Below are 18,209 nucleotides of genomic sequence, written 5' to 3'. Positions count from 1 at the left end.
TCTCTGGAAGGAAGGAAATGAAGAAGGGTGAAAGAGGAGGCAGGAGTTTGGTCTGGGAAAATTGGAAGGATGAAGAGTCATTAGGATGCTATGACAATTATAGAGTCAATGGGTGATAATGGATGAGTGGGATATTAGAAGTTATGAAGACCCCCCCAGGCTAAGAGATATTTGAAAATGGGGTATCAAGGGGAAAAGAAAATAATTAGGCATTAACATTAGTCAAGAGTAAGAGGCAGGAGGAAAAAAAGAGGATTCGGGGGAGCTGAAAGGCAACTTTCATTTCCTGTACAGTTAGAATTTTTCAATATTTTAAATTTTTCAAAAAATTAAAAAATAATAAATGAGAAGTCCAGGCTAGGAGAAAATAATTTCAATATAATTATCAGTGTCATTATGATTATATTAACTTTATCAAGTGCTCTTGATGTAGCAGGCACTATTCTCAATACTCCAAAATATTTATTATTTAATCTCACAACTCTGACATAGGTAACATAACTTACCTCCATTTTACAGATGAGGAAATGGAGTCAGAGTGAGATCACCTAACTTACAGTGGTAGAGATTTGAATTTACCCACTTACCCTCCAGGACTCTGGTAGCATAGTGCCTAAGGCACTTGACTGCTAACCAGAAGGCTGGCGGTTCAAAACCATCAGCCACTCCCCAGAAGGAAGGTTGGGCAATCTACTATCCTTAGTGATACCTACTCTGACTTGATGGCACATAACAACAACAACACTTACTCTCCAAAGCCTGCACTCTTTACCACTATATTGAACAGAATAGCAAAGAAACCAAGGGAGGGATTCCCAGGTCAAAAGACAATTACAATAACTATAATTTACTGGATTTACCACCTCAGGAAACCCAAAGGGGTTGCTATGAGTCAGAATCAACTCAGTGGCAATGGGTTTGGGATAATTTACTGGAGAAGCTTTCGTGGCACAGTGGTGAAGGCATTTGGCTGCTGACCAAAAGGATCGGGATTTGAACCCCCAGCTGCTATGCGGGAGAACGATGAAGCAGTCTGCTTCTGTAAAGCTTTTAAAGATTTAAAGGCCTTGGAAAGCTTATGGGGGGCAGTTCTACTCTGTCCTGTAAGGTCTCTACCAGTTGGAATTGACTTGATTGCAGTGTTGTTGTTGTTGTTGTTGTTTTTTTTAAATAATTGATTAGGTGGGGTTTAGACTATGGATGTTATCAAACTTATTTTTATTTTCATAGTAAAGGATTGCAAAGTAGGTATTTCAATCCCTTCCCAAATGAAGTTTCTGAACCCAAAATTATACACACATACACACACACACACTTCTGTTTATCTTTTTGGCAAGCTTGATAATTATGGTTTCAGTATAATGCAATTATAAATCACTCTTATCAGGAAAACTAGAGAGAAAAAAAAAGAGGCCAGGAACTGGGAAGAGAAATGGGAGGAAAAGCAGAAGGCAGAATAGAAAGTAAAGGTTTTGTCAGAGAAACTTCAGGGACAATAAAGGAAGTGGGGTGGGGAGGAAGTAAAGTCAGGTTTCAGGACTAACTACTGAGACTGTTAGGAAAGAGAAGGTTGAGATCCTAAGTTGAAACGGACTAATGACGGCCAGACTATAAAACTGTTTGGAGAGAGGAGTAAATCAGTATCTATTTGCTACTCTTAAATATCAAAGGTGGTGTTATGTGCCTTCGATTCAGACCCGACTCATAGGGTTTGCAAGGCAGTATCACTACGGAAGTAGGTTGCCCCATCTTCCTTCCGAGGAGTGGCTGGTGGGTTTGAACCGCCAGCCCTCTGGTTAGCAGTCAATGCCTGAGGCACTATGCTTCCAGAACTCCTAAACATCAAAGGTAGCCAAAGTATTCTCAATACAAGCATACATGCTACTGTTTAGCTCTGGGACCATAAATAGGTCCTGGGAGAAGATGGGATTAAAACCATAAAATCAGAAAGGCACTGAAAACTGGTCGGAACACCAGATTTAGGCATGCATTATGAGCCACAGTAAGAATGAATTCTTACTGGAACTGAGCAGGAGGAATCCTGAAGTAACTAGAAATCAAAGAATAGTAAATGAAAATTTATTCTAAAGTGCCAATTATTTCTCATTAAGATTCACGATAAAAACATTATATGGGCTTTACATATCAATTTATAATTTGGATCTTTCTAAGCCATTTTTTTTTTCTCATAATGTCTTCAGTTTCTAGATCATAGGCATTTTCAAAGCCACAAACGCTAAGTATACTGTATTATAATTATTCTCATAGTCTTTTTTTTTAGGGATAAAAGCCACAGTGGTGGCAGACTTTTTTTTTTTTTTTTTAATTTGTTTGATTTGGGTGAAGATTTACAGAGTAAATTCACTTTTCATACAGCAGTTCACATAATATACTTTGTCTCATGTCATTTATTCTCATAGTCTTGAGGAAAACCCCAGAGAGGTTAGATAACTTGCCCAAGGTCACTAAGATTCAAGCCCGATTCATGATTCCAGAACCCTTAATCTTTATACACAGGTGAAGCCGGGTCGAGATGCTGAGGATGGGGCGGCTATGGAGACCCCGGCCTGAGGACCTGCGTGAGGATTCAGCCAAGGAAAGAGGTGACGGTCAGGGGAGAAGGGGGCGATCCCCGCAAGGGGATGGAGATGGGCAGGATCCTTCGGGCTGGATGAGAGGTGGTGGGTGGTAGGGAGAGCCTAGGCCGGAACTGGGGATTTTACATAAGAATCGGCAGAGGGTTGATAAGGTCAAGACTTAGCCAGTGCCTGGGCGGTAGGTGGGGGCTCCGCGGGCCAGCCGAGCCCGGCGGGCAGACAAGGACAGACTGCCTTCCCTGCAGGCCGCCGGGGAGCGCAGGTGCGCAGCGGCCAGGCCTGGACTCTGGCAGGAGCGTTCCTCGCGAATCCTCCGGCCTCCCGGGTCCAGCCATCCTCGTCCCCTCGGGGTCTGCTCCTCAGGGGCCCTCGGCCTCTCACCTGCCGGGTGGCCGCAGCGCCGCCCCTCCTCCTCCATTTTGCAGCCCGAACCCCAGCTCTGCCCGCTGCCCGGGATAATGCTGGGCTAGAGGCATCATCGCCATCGCCGTCGCCGCCTCCGCGCATCCCCGGAGCCGCGGCGAGACGGGGGCGCAGAGGCGCAGTCACCGAGATGCTGAGCGCGCCGCCCCCCCGGCCAGACCCTCAGGGCTCGGCGCCCGCCCCTCCCTAGCGCCCGGGCTTCTGCCCCCGCGAGACCCCGGCCGCGCTCCCTCGGCCCAGGAGCCACGCAAGGGGCGCTGGAGCAGAGCGTGAGAGAATGCATCTCATGCTGGCGTCTTTGGAATTTGGGATCCCTGAAGAAAGCAACAGCTAAAGTACAAGGGAATTAGAAAGGGGCAAGCCAGAGTGGGTAGGAAGTAGTAGTTATGGCACGGTGGCACACCAAGACCCTTCGAGGCCTTCGCTTTAGGTTTAGAGTGGAGACGAACGATTGGGGCTGTCAGGCTCAAAGTCTGTCTCCGAGGGGCCCGAGGCCCTCCCACCTAACCCCCATTCCCTGTGCTTTCAAAGGGCCTAGTTCTTCACGAGGCTGCAGTGGCTATTTTTTTCCTCCAAAATTGGAGTCATCGTTCAGTTTGGAACTTTATATAGAGAATCTGCATATCAAGTCATTGTAACATAATTTGAATATCAACTTTATGTAAATTAAAAGAGCTACACATTTTTTTCCTCTCCTAAACTCTGAAAAAGGAGCCTTGGTCGCGCAGTGGTTAAGCGCTCGGCTGCGAACCAAAATGTCGGCTCTTGGAACTCGCCAACTTCTTTTCGGGAGAAAGATGTGGCTGTCCGCTTCCATACGAGAATTACAGCTCTCTGAAAATGTTCATGAATTTGCTGAGAAAACGTCGTGGTGGTGGTGGCGGTGCTTCAGGGAAGCTAATGCAAATAAAGAAGAAACTAGCCATATAAGCAAATAAGATACCCAAGAGAAGAAATCATGGACACTAAATCACCTTATTTATTTATGTATGCAGCTAGTCTAATTCTATCAAGCAAGAACACAAAAAGCCACCATCCTTCTCATTATTCTAAAGCCCATTAAAAACAAAAACACTCAAGCGCTGCTGTCCAGTGGATTCGGACTCAACTACCCAATAGGACAGAATATAACTTTGCCACATGGTTTCCAAGGCTGTAATCTTTAAGAAAGCAGACTACCACATTCCTATGTTTGCTATTCTAGGTACAAAACTTGGATCCCAGAATCTAACCTTGGAGTCACTGGGTGGTCAAGAAGTTATCTCCCTCTAACCAAAAGAAAAACCAGCCATTGAAAATTCTATGGAGCACAGTTCTACTCTCTAACGTATGTGATATCATGAGTCAGAATCAACTCAACAGCCACTTAACAGCAGAGCCAGTGAACGAAATTTTAATGCCCTTTGATAAAATACTTTGTGGAACTGTTACTATTTAAATCCTCTTTGGCTGAATATTTTTAATCTTTAGTTAAACAGAACTACCAACAAATAACCCAATAATTTATGTCTATATTTTTCTTAGTTCCATATGCTTTTATCAAGAGAAAAGTAAGAGAACTGGATAATTTATGAAGTAGATACTCAGTCCAACGGTTGACTATGCTATCAGTAATTGTTTAGAAATAACTTCAAGAAATTTCTCCAATTCCCATAACTTATCCTTCACTCCCCAACTACCTGCAACACAGCAGTTCTAGTATATGTTGTGTAATGGGATCTCGGGCCCTAGAAATAATCAAGAGAAAGGTATCTGTTAGCATTAAGACCAGAAACTCTGATCAAAATTAAATGGCTCTCCATATGATTTAGCTACTGCAAATCTAATTGGCAGCTCATTTCTAGGTATTTGGACATATGATAGTAGAAGAGATCAAGATACTCTGGGGCTAGATTGCAGGCAGCAATTAGACCTACAGGAGAAATTACCCCATGGGGGGGTGGGAAGCAAATCACAAGTTGTGAAGGATTTGAGAAAGCTAGAAGAGGAAATCAAAGACGACTTACCCAAATTCCAGAGCTAGTTATTTGTTGTTGTTGTTGGGTGCCAGTGAGTCAGACATGACTCACAGCAACCCCTCCTTGGGTTTCCGAGGCGGTATCACTACAGAAGTAGATTGCCCAAACTTCCGAGGAGTGGCTGGTGGGTTTGAACCGCCAGCCTTCTGGTTAGCAGTCAAGTGCCTTAGGCACTTCACTACCTGAGCTCCTAGAGCTACTTATTAGTAGGGCTAAAACTCCTTCTACTCAAATTATGTCTTAAAAACTGACCAGCTAAGAGTGACAAATTGGATTAGTAGTTTTTTAAAAAAAAAAAAAAAAAGACTATCTGCAAATAAACACATAGTCACCTGGGGCTGACTATTCCCCCCACACACACTATTACTACTACTACTACTATTATTATTCAAATATTGTCATTAACATTTCTCTTTTCCTGTGGTTTTCTTTAATTGTGATTTGGGTGAAAATTTGCACAGCAAATTCACTTCCCATACAACACCTCACACTTTGTCTCATGACATTGACTACAATTTACCCCAATGCAACAGCTCCCCTCCCACTTCCTCCTGATAGTTACCTCTTCCCTGTGTCCATCCCTCCATGCACTCCTGCCCCCCCCCAGCTGTCTCCCTGTGCATAAGCAGCCCTTCTATCTCCCATGATTGTTCTCTCTCCCATGATTGTTCTCTCCAAGGAGTGTATCTACCTCCGGTAAATATGTTCAACTCACATGCCTGTCTTTTTGTTTGGCTGGAAGCCACAGGTGTGGGTTCAATTCCAGACCTGAAGAGCTGCTAGGGGCCAGAGTCTCAGGGGTTCCACCAGGCTCTGCCAGATCAGCAAACCTGGCCCCCCTCTTCTTTTTTCTCCAAATGATTTTGAGGTTTGTTCCACACTGTTCTCCCTCTCTATACAGGATCTCCTACATAGATCTCCCTCCAAGTGTTTGACAGTGGTAGCCGGGCACCATCTAGTTCTTCCGGTCTCATAGTCATATAGACTGCGGATCACATGGTGTACCAGTCACTAGGACTAACTGTTTCCATGAATCTTTGGTTTTCTTCATTCTTCTTTGCTCTGGACAAGGAGAGACCCATTGTTGCATCTAGATGGCTGCTTGCAAGCTTGTAAGATCCCAGTCACTACTCGCCCAAGTAGGAGGCAAAACAGTGTTTTGTGTAGTATGTTAAGCCAATTAAGCTTGATGTCCCCTGAGACTATGGTCCCAAGCCCACCGGTTCAACTACTCGGTCACTCTGGGTAGCTAGCTGGCTGTGACCAAGAAGTGACTAAAACCTTCTGGGCTGACTATTCTTGACCCAGAAATCTCACTTCTCAGAATTTACCCTAAGGAAATACTTCAACAAAAATGTTTTAAACATGAAGGTACGAAAATGTCCACTGCAATGTAATTTGTAGTGGAGAAAATTGAATACAACTGATGTTCACAGTGGGGGAATAAAAACATATACAATATAGTAACAAGACAGAAGTGTACAAAAAAATCATGAAGAGTATGTAGAAAAAGATATTTTTCCCAACAAAATAAAACTCCTCATTGGTCCTTTCTGGCCACACTACAAATCACCAAAATTGTCCTGCAATTTAAATGACTTGGCACAGCCAATGCATGCATCAGTATTTCAAATATTTGAATAGAGCTATTTCATTACCCCATTTATAATTTTGGGGTTTTCTTTTTTGCATCTAAACTTTCAATCTTGTGCAACAGGTGGGTAAATTTTCCTCCTAAATTTCAAAAAATGTGCAAAGTTTTTTTTTTTTAAATTTAAAAAGAGCCACTTTTTAAAAGATGATTTATGTTTTTTTTCTAACCTGAAAAAAGGACATAGCTGATAGAGCCTGGTGGAACCACTGAGACTATGGCCCCTAGCTGCCCTTCAGGTCTAGAATTGAACCCACACTTGTGGCTTCCAGCCAAACAAAAGATAGGCATATGAGTTGAACATTTACCTGAGGTAGATACACTCCCTGGAGAGAAAAATCATGGGAGAAAGAAGGGCTGTTTATGCACAAGGATACAGCTCAGGGGACAGGAGTGCATGGAGGGATGGACACAGGGAAGAGGTAACTATCTGAAGGAAGTGGGAGGGGAGCTGTTGCATTGGGGTAAATTGTGGTCAATGTTATGAGACAAAGTGTACGTGAGCTGCTGTATGGAAACTGAATTTGCTCTGTAAATTTTCACCCTAATCACCAAAAAAAAAAAGACATAGGAGGCTTTCTCATTACCTCCCACCAACCAAGGAAATCTACACTGACTCATGTCCAATCAATTTATAACAGATATTTTAAATTCAGCTTTCAAATTCCAAATAACAGTCTATCACCACTCAAGCACATTGTACTGCTTTCCCGTAAGAGTGTTGCTGCTATGTCTGTAAGAATCATCTTAGACAACAGTAGCTATTCAGATCTTTCTTTTCCTTCCTTCCTTTTATTAGAGGCCACTGGTAGGAAATTTAAATCATCCCCTAGTTCACGATATAACCTGACTGGAAGAAATACTAAGTCAATAAGCAATGTCTAAAACTTGCCATCAGAATCACATGGAAAGAATGTTAAGAAATTCATGGAGCTTTTAAAATATACTGATGCCTGGGGTCTGCTCAACGTAATTCTGCTTATAAAGTACCCAGTTTACGAGCCACTGGTAAGGCATGGTTCCACACAGGTTAGAAAAGGTTAAGTGGTCAATATAACATAAAGCCTCAGTACAAGTGTGGCCCTAGGACCAGCAGTACTAATTATTATGAACTGGGAGCATGAATCAGAATTTGGACTTTTAACAAAATCCCCAAGTGATTCTTCGGCACACCAGTTTGAGAATCGACCATCTAGACGAGTACTGCTTGCTGCCCAACAGAATGTTCTGTGATGATGGTAGCATTCATCAGTCCTGCTTAATGTGGTAACCACTCGCCATGGCTAATACGCACTTGAAATGCGGCTAGACTGAAGGACAGCATTTTTAATTTTATCTCATTTAAACGTAACAAGTCAAATGTCTAACAGCTACTATAGCAAATGGCAGATCTAAACAACACATTTGGGTGTCAGAAGACATAATTCAGGGATCCAGCTCTCTGGCTGCACAAGAATCACAGCATTCTGTCTTCTCCTCTTAATGAAGACAAAAGCCAGGTGTTAAAAACAATCCATTTATTGGGTTTTAAACTAGGTACACAACTGAAGTAAGTTTGGCACTACTCTATACAGGGATATGCTTGTGTATGCTGACACTTAAATACTGTACCAGGACCATTACTGTGCTTAGGTCTGTATTTGAGTCATTCAGCAGGTAGATACTGAAAAATATACTGTAGTGTTCCTTTAAGGAAGACTATACAGGGTGTGTTGTAAGATGACATTCATCAATTTGTGAATTATCTCAACCTAGAAGGTACCTTGCATTCTATAAATTTTCATAGGCAAACATGTGGTGTTAGCATTTAGAGATGCCTGCAAAAAAAGATAGATAAAAATCCAGACATTCTAACAATAAATGAACTCAAACAGAAACCCACACGTCAGCTTTTGTAACATGAAAAGATAAAGAAAATAATTTAAAATCACCAAAAAAAAAAAAAAAGAGGCATTCATTTGGTACAAAAGCCAAAACCACTATAATAAAGAGCTACATGTGAATCTTTACAAATTAATTACACAATGGTGTGTAAAAGTTGCAATCTGTACATAGTCTTGCCAATTCTCTCTCTATAGTTTATACAGTCTTGTACAGCTATGTAACATATATTAAACAAATTAATTAAATATCAAGACTTATCAGTCTTTTAGCAATTCTGCTGGCATGGAAAGAAAGAAAAAAAAATTACAGAATTTCCACAAACACAGCAGTCTTCCATTTAGATGAAGTTTAACAGTTTTCAAAGAGAGTCAAACAGTATTTGTAAAGAATACAGATAGAAATCAATCACTCAGGTCTTTTATTATTGTTGTTGTTTATTTTTAAAATCAGACATTGTTTACACACATATCAATCAATCAAAGATTTATTCACCAAACCCCCGATTTTTTAGCAACTGGCTCTATTAAGCACCAAAAACTCCAGTCTGTGGGAAGCGCATAGACACAGACTTCAAATCTGTGTCTTGGTCTAGCACACTAGCAGGTTCTTAGTTATGTTCGAGACTTGCCCTCTTTTCCTTCTCTCTTCATGGATCTTGAGACCCAAGGCTCTCAAAGACTTCAGATTCACAGTCCATAGCCCTACTACCATCTAAATGCAACAGCCATTTGGAAAAAATTCAAAAAGAGTTTGAGAAGAATGAAATGACAGGACCTGGTTTACAGACGGGTAGTCTCCATACCAAGTAAACTGTTTCTTAATGAGTTTCTAGACTCTGTCTGGTCTTGGACACCATGATCATATAGGGTTATTATTTCTAGTCTAAGACTTTGTGGCTTTGTTTGATGCCTCAAAGGAAAAGTGATCAATATTCTGGAAATATTTCTGGACAAGTTAGGAAATCAAATGGCAGCCAAAAACCTGTGGAACACAGACCAATAAAACGAAACACAGAAACCACCAAAACGATGAGAGCTCAACAGAGGCAGAGGTGAAAAACCTGCAGAAAGCCGCCATAGATGGAACCTGAGGATCTGGAATTTTTGATGAAAAGAGCCCAAAGTGAGGACTACTCATCTGTATTAGAAAGGGGGGGGGAAAAAGATTTCAATTAGACAACAAGACATTCAACTCTAAAAACCCATAAATTAAACTTCCTATCTCATTAAAAAGGTTTCTGGGTCCTTCCTCATTAATAGAAAATGGGTAAATAAGTAGCTAAGAATCCAGATGAAATGATCTCACACACGTGTAGAACCCAGAGACCTCTGGGAACGCAAAACTCCCAAGAGTCACTCATGGAGCAAATAAGAATAAGATTTCTTGTTTTCTTTTACCTATTTCCAGGCTACTATATTCCCCAAAGCATCACCATCACATCAATTCACATATAAAGCAGCAAGAAAAAATTCTCTGGGAAGTGATTTCCATCAGCCATATAAAAGCCATGGCCTACAAAGTCATGTTCAAAAATAAATAAAAATATAAATCTTCAAATAATGACATTCAAGAATGTTAGCAAAAAGAAAAAAACTCATGACATGCCCATTCCTTGGTCACCAAACCAATGAATGACATTTGCCTGAAGAATGTCAGACTTTTTTAAACTCAGAACTTTGCTGACCTACCTGTTCTATGCATAATAGCATGGTGACACAAGGAGATCGGTGAGAACAAGCAGCTGGTCATCAGTAAATTGCTGTTTATGTTCTTGCCAGTTGTCATGATGCGTCCTTCGGAAATTGGATAAGGTCTTTTTTACAGTCATCTGCAGAGTAGGCAACCCAGATACATTTTAACCCTCTGCACACTCAGGTTATATTTAGGATGCCTTTAGCTACCTAATAGCCTGTCTAGGATTCAGATCTTACATGTTTCTGAGTGTTACAAAACCAAAAAGCCAATCTCACTTCCCAACACCACTAAATTCACTTCTCTGAATTACTAGCTACATAAGCACTCAGTCCACATTATTAAGCCAGTTTCAGTACATATTTACATCTGTTTTCCAAGGTAAAGGGAACTTTGTCTTTGGTCTTCTGAAATGTTTAACTTAGGTGTTCACTTGTTGTTGTTGTTGTTATGTGCTGTCGAGTCAGACCTGACTCATAACGACCCCTCCTTGGGTTTCCGAGGCAGTATCACTATGGAAGTAGATTGCCCCATCTTCCTTCCGAGGAGTGGGTGGTGGGTTTGAACCGCCAGCCTTCTGGTTAGCAGTCAAGTGCCTTAGCCACTATGCTACCAGAGCTCCCAAGGTGTTCACTAGTAAATAATAACATAACAATTTCCAGTTTAAAGTTAGCTTCTAATGAGATTATTAAACCCATGTGCACTGCCATCCCAATTCCAACTAATAGTGACCCCTATAGGACAGAGCAGAACTGGCCCATAGGGTTTCCAAGGCTATAAATCTTTATAGAAGCAGACTGCCACATCTTTCTCCCATGGGGTGGCTGGTGGGTTCAAACCTCTGACCTCTGATTAGCAGCTGAAACCCTAACCACTGTGCCATAAGGATGAGATATTTACCAGATACAAAATACTAGGAAAACAGAAGCATAAAGTTTATTCTGACTGAAAGTACTAAAAATACTTTACTTTCATCAGCCTAGGAGCAAGAGAAACTATAGTGCTTTCTTTGCTACCAAAAGATTGCAAGGTCTCTGCAAAATTCAAATACTTATTACTGAGGAGATGTGGCTCTGGCAGAGGCAGTAGTTTTATTGGAGATGGTTCAGAGTATGGAAGAAATTATTAATATAAATGTTTTCTTTAAAAAAAAAAAAAAATCACTAATCTTATATACATAAAGAAACTAACAAGAATTTTACCTCAATAGGCTGAGGATCATTCAGATGTGCACTGAGATTCATAAGGAGCTGGGGCATCCAGGTGGGAACATCATAAGGACTAGAAAGAACACAGGCACCAAGTCCTAGGACCCCAGCATGGCGTTTAACCAACTCTGCAAAGAAAATCAATATACATGTGTAAACATATATTGTACTTGTTACAGTGAAATAAATTAGTTTTCAGTTATGCTAGTTGTTTTCAAAGTGTGAATTTCTTCAAATAAAATAAATCTACAAAGGAAGGTAAGAATGGTTATACAACTCAAAGAATGTAACCAATACCACTCACTATATGCTGTATATAGAAACTGCTGAAGTGGTGCACGTTTTGCTATGTATATTCTCTGCAACGTATATTCTCTACAATAGTTATATATATATATATATAAATAAAAATCTATGTGTGCACAAAGGAGCTCTGGTGGCATACTGCCTAAGGCTAACCAGAAAGTTGGCAGTTCAAACCCACCAGCCACTCCATGGAAGACTGGGAAATCTACTTCCATAAAGATTTACCACCTTGGAAACCCAAAAAGGGGACTCAATGAGTCAAAATCGACTTGAGGGCAGTGAGTTTGTTTTTTGTTTTTATGTGTACACACATCAAAAACATGATTTTGAAGCTGAACTCAGTTTATCAAGACATCCTACAGCTGTCCTTCACACAGCTGTCCTTCAGAGAGCATAACTGTACCGAGGCCAGAAATATGTCAAGTATGTGCTATAACTAATAAAGCAATGGCTTTTCTGATTTATCCCTATCATTAGCCATCCTCAGTTCCTAAAACAATCTCCAATCAAAGTTAAACAGCATTTTACTGGATGTGAGTATCCCATTTAGTATGCATCAGTTCTTTAGGTAAACATTTCATGTCTGAGGAATATTTGCCTTTCTCAAAACTTGGAACTGCAATGTGCGTGCATTCTACTCTTTCTTCAGTGGCATAGTTACATTGAAGTGCTTTCAAATTCTCACTGTTTCTTAATAAAGGTGCATTTATGTATGTGTTTAATAAGTGCATTCTACGTGTATATACAAAGCATGTAGGATGGGAAGTAAACCATAAGGAAAAGGAATTTAGGATCATAAAAAATAGTAAACAATGCCATTTGGTTTAACAAAGACCTAAAAATAAATACTAGATTGTAGAACAGTATTTTATTTGCATTTGCTATTAGATAACTACATGGCATAATTAAGACCCCAAAGAAGCTTGCAGGTGCCAAACTCAAATTTATACACATGGAACTGATTTAAAAATAGCCACAAATAAGCGTATTTTTAGCCACTTAGAACCTGCCTGGTTTATATACCCCTTGAAACTGCATCCAACATCTGGCAGCCATAGATAAGATAAAATCCTCTTATTATAAGGAGCCTAGGATGCTGCTGTTCTTCAGAACTCTCTGACCCAGAGACTCCCATCTTGATGAAGGAGAAACACTGCATAAGATGCATATAAGCCTAGGGATTTTCCTGTCCTCTTCCCCTTTTGGTGGCTTCCTGCCTTTGCCTTTGACACCTCCAGCTGTGGGGTATCACTTCCCTGCATGAACCTGTAAATGCCTCTGCCTCAGTAAGTAACTTGCTATGCAAAGCTACCTCATGGTTATGTGTTTTTTTCTTGGTCAGCCTCAAAGTCCCTCAAACTCACTATACAGCTTCATATTCCAAGCACTTTACACTTCTGTGAATTCATTAAGCCACATACTTGCTGATAATCTTTCCATGTATGTTCTATTATTACTGACCTGCTTATTTGAAGAGTTTCTCTTTTCATACACCTACACACAAGTTACAAATTCTAAAAACAGATCTTTCAGATACCCTAAAATAATGAATTCTAGACGCTTCTCCTTATAAGGCTATTTGGTGTGTGTGTATGGTGGGGCGGGTCTTGATTTATTTTAATAGTTGTATGCACAGTTAAAAGAGCTCTGTTGGCTCAATGGCTAAGTGTTCAGTTGCTAAATGAAAGGTCTGTAGTTTGAACCCACCAGCAGCTACTTGGGAGAAAGACCTGGTGATAACTAATAAAGCAATGGCTTTTCTGATTTATCCCTATCATTATCCCTATCATTAGTCTACAGCCGGGAAACATTCTAGGGCAGTTCTACTCTGTCTTATAATGTAGCTCTGGACGGCACACAACAACAATATGAAGCAATGTACAGGTTCCTTTGTAATGATCTCAATCTTAGGTCTTACAGATCTTATCTGCAGAGTCCCAAACTTAACTGAATAACTGAAAAAGCCTGGTTTATTTCCAAAAGGGTAAGGGTGCTTTCTACCAGCAATGTTACCTGCAGAAGGAATGGTATCTCCTAGAGAACCAGGGTCTCGTTTTCGTTTCTTGGGTAGTTTTGTTTTGCAAAGTTGCTCAAAATGAATCTGCATAGGACTATCCATGGTAAGGAAGTTACACTGTAACAGACCGCTTAAGGTAGTAGCAGCCATTTCTCGAACCTGTAGAGATAATCACTTCTGTTAGAGCAAAGATTTTAAGCCTGGGGGAATAACAGAGGGTGAGGGGTTGGCACGGGACCTGAGCTGGGGGGTGTTTCCTGAAATTTGAGCCCAAAATTGTGTGTATGCTTTTGTGCAACTTCTTGATCAATTTGATCATATTCTCAAAAGGTCTGTGGCCTCAAAATAGATAAAAGCCACTGCATTAGGGTAAAAGAAAGTAAATGTTTAACTATTTTATGAAAAAATTTATTTCTCTGTAACTTATCTCCCACTGCTGACTGACAGTGCTTCTTAACAGTGCTGTAACTGTAAAAGGCAGTACTGAATCACGGCATTCTTTTCCTAGATGCTCTCTTAAAACCACTGCTGCTGTTTTGTTAAACAATATAGAACAATACACAATTTCCACACTGGTACACACCACAGAGATTTATATCCAAGTTGTCTGTTAACCTCACTATGTTAGGCCCAAGATGGGGTCATTTATACTAAGCCCCACATCAGCAAACTCATAACTAGCTGGTTACCATTTTCTGTAAATGGCTGACCTTCCCAGGAGCTAAAACTCTCCCCAAAATGGAATCTTAAGCTAGTCAATCAGGACTTGTCTGCTCTATTTAACCCAGTTCAAAATTTCCCCATGATCCCAAGTAAGGAAAATGCCCACCAGGCAGTTGATTTGAAATTTGCCCGGTATAGTTTCCTTGTCCCTGTGTACCCGTGACTGTAAAACCCTTTTGTTTTGAATCACTTTCAGCAGCCATTCATGAACTGAAAAATAAAGCTTATGAATTCATATACAAATTTAACATTGTGGAAATTTTAATTTTTAACAGATCTGTATCAAATCTACTTATGAATGCCACAGGCTGTTGTCAGACTACAAGCACAGGTTATACAAGTACTAAATGAAGAGCATATAAAAGTCAACTTCAAATTAAAACAAGAATTTCAGTTTTGGAAAGACCAAAAAAAGCTATAAAAAGTTATTGCAAAAAAATCACAAAAATTTCTACTAAATATTCATAAAGATATGCAACAATTTACTTAAAATTTTCTGCTTTCCTTCAAAAAGTTTTTTCATAAGTTTGTTTTTCATCATTGTTACAGTATAGTCTATGTATGTAGGTACATGGCATTTTCTTTGCTACTGTTCATTCCACTGTATAAAATACATTATAAAATGTTTTGCTTTATTTTCTACAAAGCTTACATACCACAAATTTATTTTTATATTCAACTACTGATTAAACTTCTTACGTTACAAAATATTCTTCCATATTGCTAAGTATTTTCTCAGGACAAGTCCAATAACCGGGATTAACAAATTTTAAGGTGTAAATCATTTTACTGTCACCAGTCTTTTTCCCCACAAGAGATACTTACTAACTGTGACACAAAACTAAATATGGAGTACTATTTACACCACACCAATACCGCTTATCATCATTACATACTTTTGCTTGAGAAAGAAGTAAATTAAGAATAACTAAAAAAGTGTCTTAATGTTTTTAGTTTAATTATTGCGAGGTCTGACTCTTACTTAAAGCTTGCTGTGTTTAACTATACATATATTCCATTGCCATCACTTATCTACTCCATAGATGGTCTTGGTGATTTTATGCTACAATGCTTTTCTTTAGTCTGAAAAGTAGTTAAATAGTTATCCCTGCTAGAAGTTCATATAAATATTCAAATCCATTTTCTCTTAGGTTCTCTACTAGAATTATTTCTTTAATACATCTGGGATATATTCTTGATTGATAGAAACTTTTCTTTTTCTCCAAACATTAACTAAATCACACCAAAACCTCCAACTGAATTATTTTCTTTGATAGTAGTAGGGTTTACATCTGGTGTATTTCAATCCAGGATCAGTTTGTACACATCTATAATGAATGTGATAAGGTAAGCTAAGGAAAAAGAACATACTTAGCTTACCTAGCTTTTCCATCCATAAAAATGCTATCTCACTCTACTTCTAAAAATTTTCATTTAAATCCAGTAAAGGTTTCTTTCAATACTACCATAATTACGATTTAGCTAATTACTACTAGTATACAGTATCAAAAGGAGCTCTGGTGGTGCAGTGGTTAAGTGCTTGCTCAGCTGCTAAATGAAAAGCCGGTAGTTTGAACCCATCAGCTGTTCTGCAGGAGAAAGATGAGGCACATTCAGCTTCTTTAAAGATTTACAGCCTTGGAAACTTTATAGGGCAGTTCTACTCTGTCCTATACTCTGTTGCTATGAGTCAGAATCGATTCAATGGCAATGGGTTTTTTGATTTATATAGTGCTGGATTTCTAAAATATATTATGGCGTTTTTAGAGATACTAACTAACTGTGACACAAAACTAAATATGGAGTACTAGTTACACCACACCCATACTGCTTACCATCATTACACACTTCTGTTTGAGAAAGAATTAAGAGTAACTAATGTTGAGTCAATTACAACTCATAGTAATACTATATTTACTTGTAATAGGTAGAACTGCCTATTACAGGGTAGACAGACAGGGTAGAACTGCCCCAGAAGGTTTCCAAGGCTGTGATTAACGGAAGCAGGCTGCCACATCTTTCTCCCATAGCACAGGCTGGTGGGTTCAAACTCCTGAACTTTCAGTTAGCAGCTGAACTGCTTAACCCACTGTAGCACCAGTGCTCCTTGACTGTGTTTAAAGAAATAGCTAAGTTTTAAGCCTACAACATGGAAGGAAATGTAAAAACAATACATAAAAATATTCTACAAGCTCCATAAAACAGTAAATTTTAATGCATGTATTATAACAATTAAAGTAAGAAAACACTGACTCAAGATTTCCTTCCTTTTAATTTATATATATATATATATATATATATATATATATGAAAGAAATGTTTTTTAAAATTTAGATAGCTGTAAAAAATTTTAATTAAAGCCTGTTCAAGTGATTATCACTAATCTGTGAGTCCCCAAGGGATCAGACCACACTACCCCCTTTCTAGAATGCAAGGAAACTGGATTGCAAATCAAATAGGCTCTTAGGAAGGTGGAGAAGTTTCCATTCCCAATTTTCTATTGATACAATTTATTTTCAATGCCCTTAAGTAAAAATTTCACAAAAACTGCATTTTCTTTACTGAGGCCAATTTAAACTATATCTTATTCCATATTTATTGCAACATGCTTTGCTTATATAAGGCTATTTGAAGTAACAGATTATCTTTTTGTACAAAATATTAATGTAACCTCAACCATAAAAATTACCTTTAATTTCTCTACAAAAGAAAAGCAAAAGGGGGCAATAATCCTATCAAGTCTCCTGGAAAACAGCATGTATGTGTAGAATTTCACTCTCTTCAAAGTGCCTTCATGTACAATGTCAGCAATCCCTTACCAAATCAGTAAGATACGTAGGGTATCATCATGCCTAATTTCATAAATTGAAAAAACTCTAGTTCACAAAAGTTACTTCCCAACTGCAAAGAGAAACCACAATAAGAAGGTGCCAAATGTTTTTTCCATTAAACTACAGGAAATCATGATTGGGACTCAAAACTATTCACGTAAGGTTTATGTTAAAATTAAAGTTACTTTTAATAATTTATAGACAAAAAGAATACATTATATCTTATCAGTATGCAGATACTTTTCCAAAGAGGCACCATGCTCTTTTCTTTAAATTTATTTAATTTCTATTTAGTATAACTTTAATTTTACCTCTAATTGTTCATCCTCCAAAAGACTTATAACCAGCCACCTGATATCTTTAACTGCATCTTCATTGTTTAAGAAAATAAAGAGGTTATAAAATACCATGGTCTGGAGGTAGGTCAGTACTGTATATCTAGCATGCCAAGAACTGCTTCTTGCTGTCTGTGAATAAGAAACAAATAAGATGAAGACAGCGCCGACAAGAATATCAGATAACTGACAATGACGATACACACAAATACTGTAATATTTTAATTTAATTCTGTTTTCACAGGTATAGTTATGGCAAACTCACATTATATTTGTTTCTATATAAAATGTTGCATGGGCCATTTCAGGTAAAGTTAGTTATTCAGAATATATAAAGGGTTAAGGGTAAAGGAACAATTTTAGAAGAGAGCTACTCATGATTAGTGACTCTACATAGTTTTTGTATTGTTGTTTTTTGCTGTCGAGTCGGCCACGACTCCTAGTGACCCCTCCTTGGGTTTCCGAGGCAGTATCACTACGGAAGTAGGATTGCCCAACCTTCCTTCCGAGGAGTGGCTGGTGGG

The 18,209-nt window shown here is 39.1% G+C and overlaps 1 protein-coding gene across 1 annotated transcript in view; it reads right to left on the bottom strand.

The window, feature by feature from the left end:
• Positions 1 to 10,266: 10,266 nt before the first annotated feature.
• Positions 10,267 to 18,209, bottom strand: part of PSME4 (proteasome activator subunit 4) — a 129,718-nt gene continuing 121,775 nt past the window's right edge. The window contains exons 44-47 of the mRNA XM_042782717.1: positions 17,662 to 17,821; positions 13,793 to 13,955; positions 11,468 to 11,601; positions 10,267 to 10,401 (exon numbers count right to left, since the gene is read on the bottom strand). Coding sequence (XP_042638651.1) covers positions 10,267 to 10,401; positions 11,468 to 11,601; positions 13,793 to 13,955; positions 17,662 to 17,821 — 592 coding nt within the window. The remainder of the gene's footprint in view (positions 10,402 to 11,467; positions 11,602 to 13,792; positions 13,956 to 17,661; positions 17,822 to 18,209) is intronic.

Source organism: Orycteropus afer, unplaced genomic scaffold (genome assembly GCF_000298275.1).
Source record: "Orycteropus afer afer isolate SDZICR_OR568_19922 unplaced genomic scaffold, OryAfe1.0 scaffold00424, whole genome shotgun sequence".
In the NCBI taxonomy this organism is placed as follows: domain Eukaryota; kingdom Metazoa; phylum Chordata; class Mammalia; order Tubulidentata; family Orycteropodidae; genus Orycteropus; species Orycteropus afer.
This window is presented reverse-complemented; position numbering and strand designations above follow the sequence as displayed.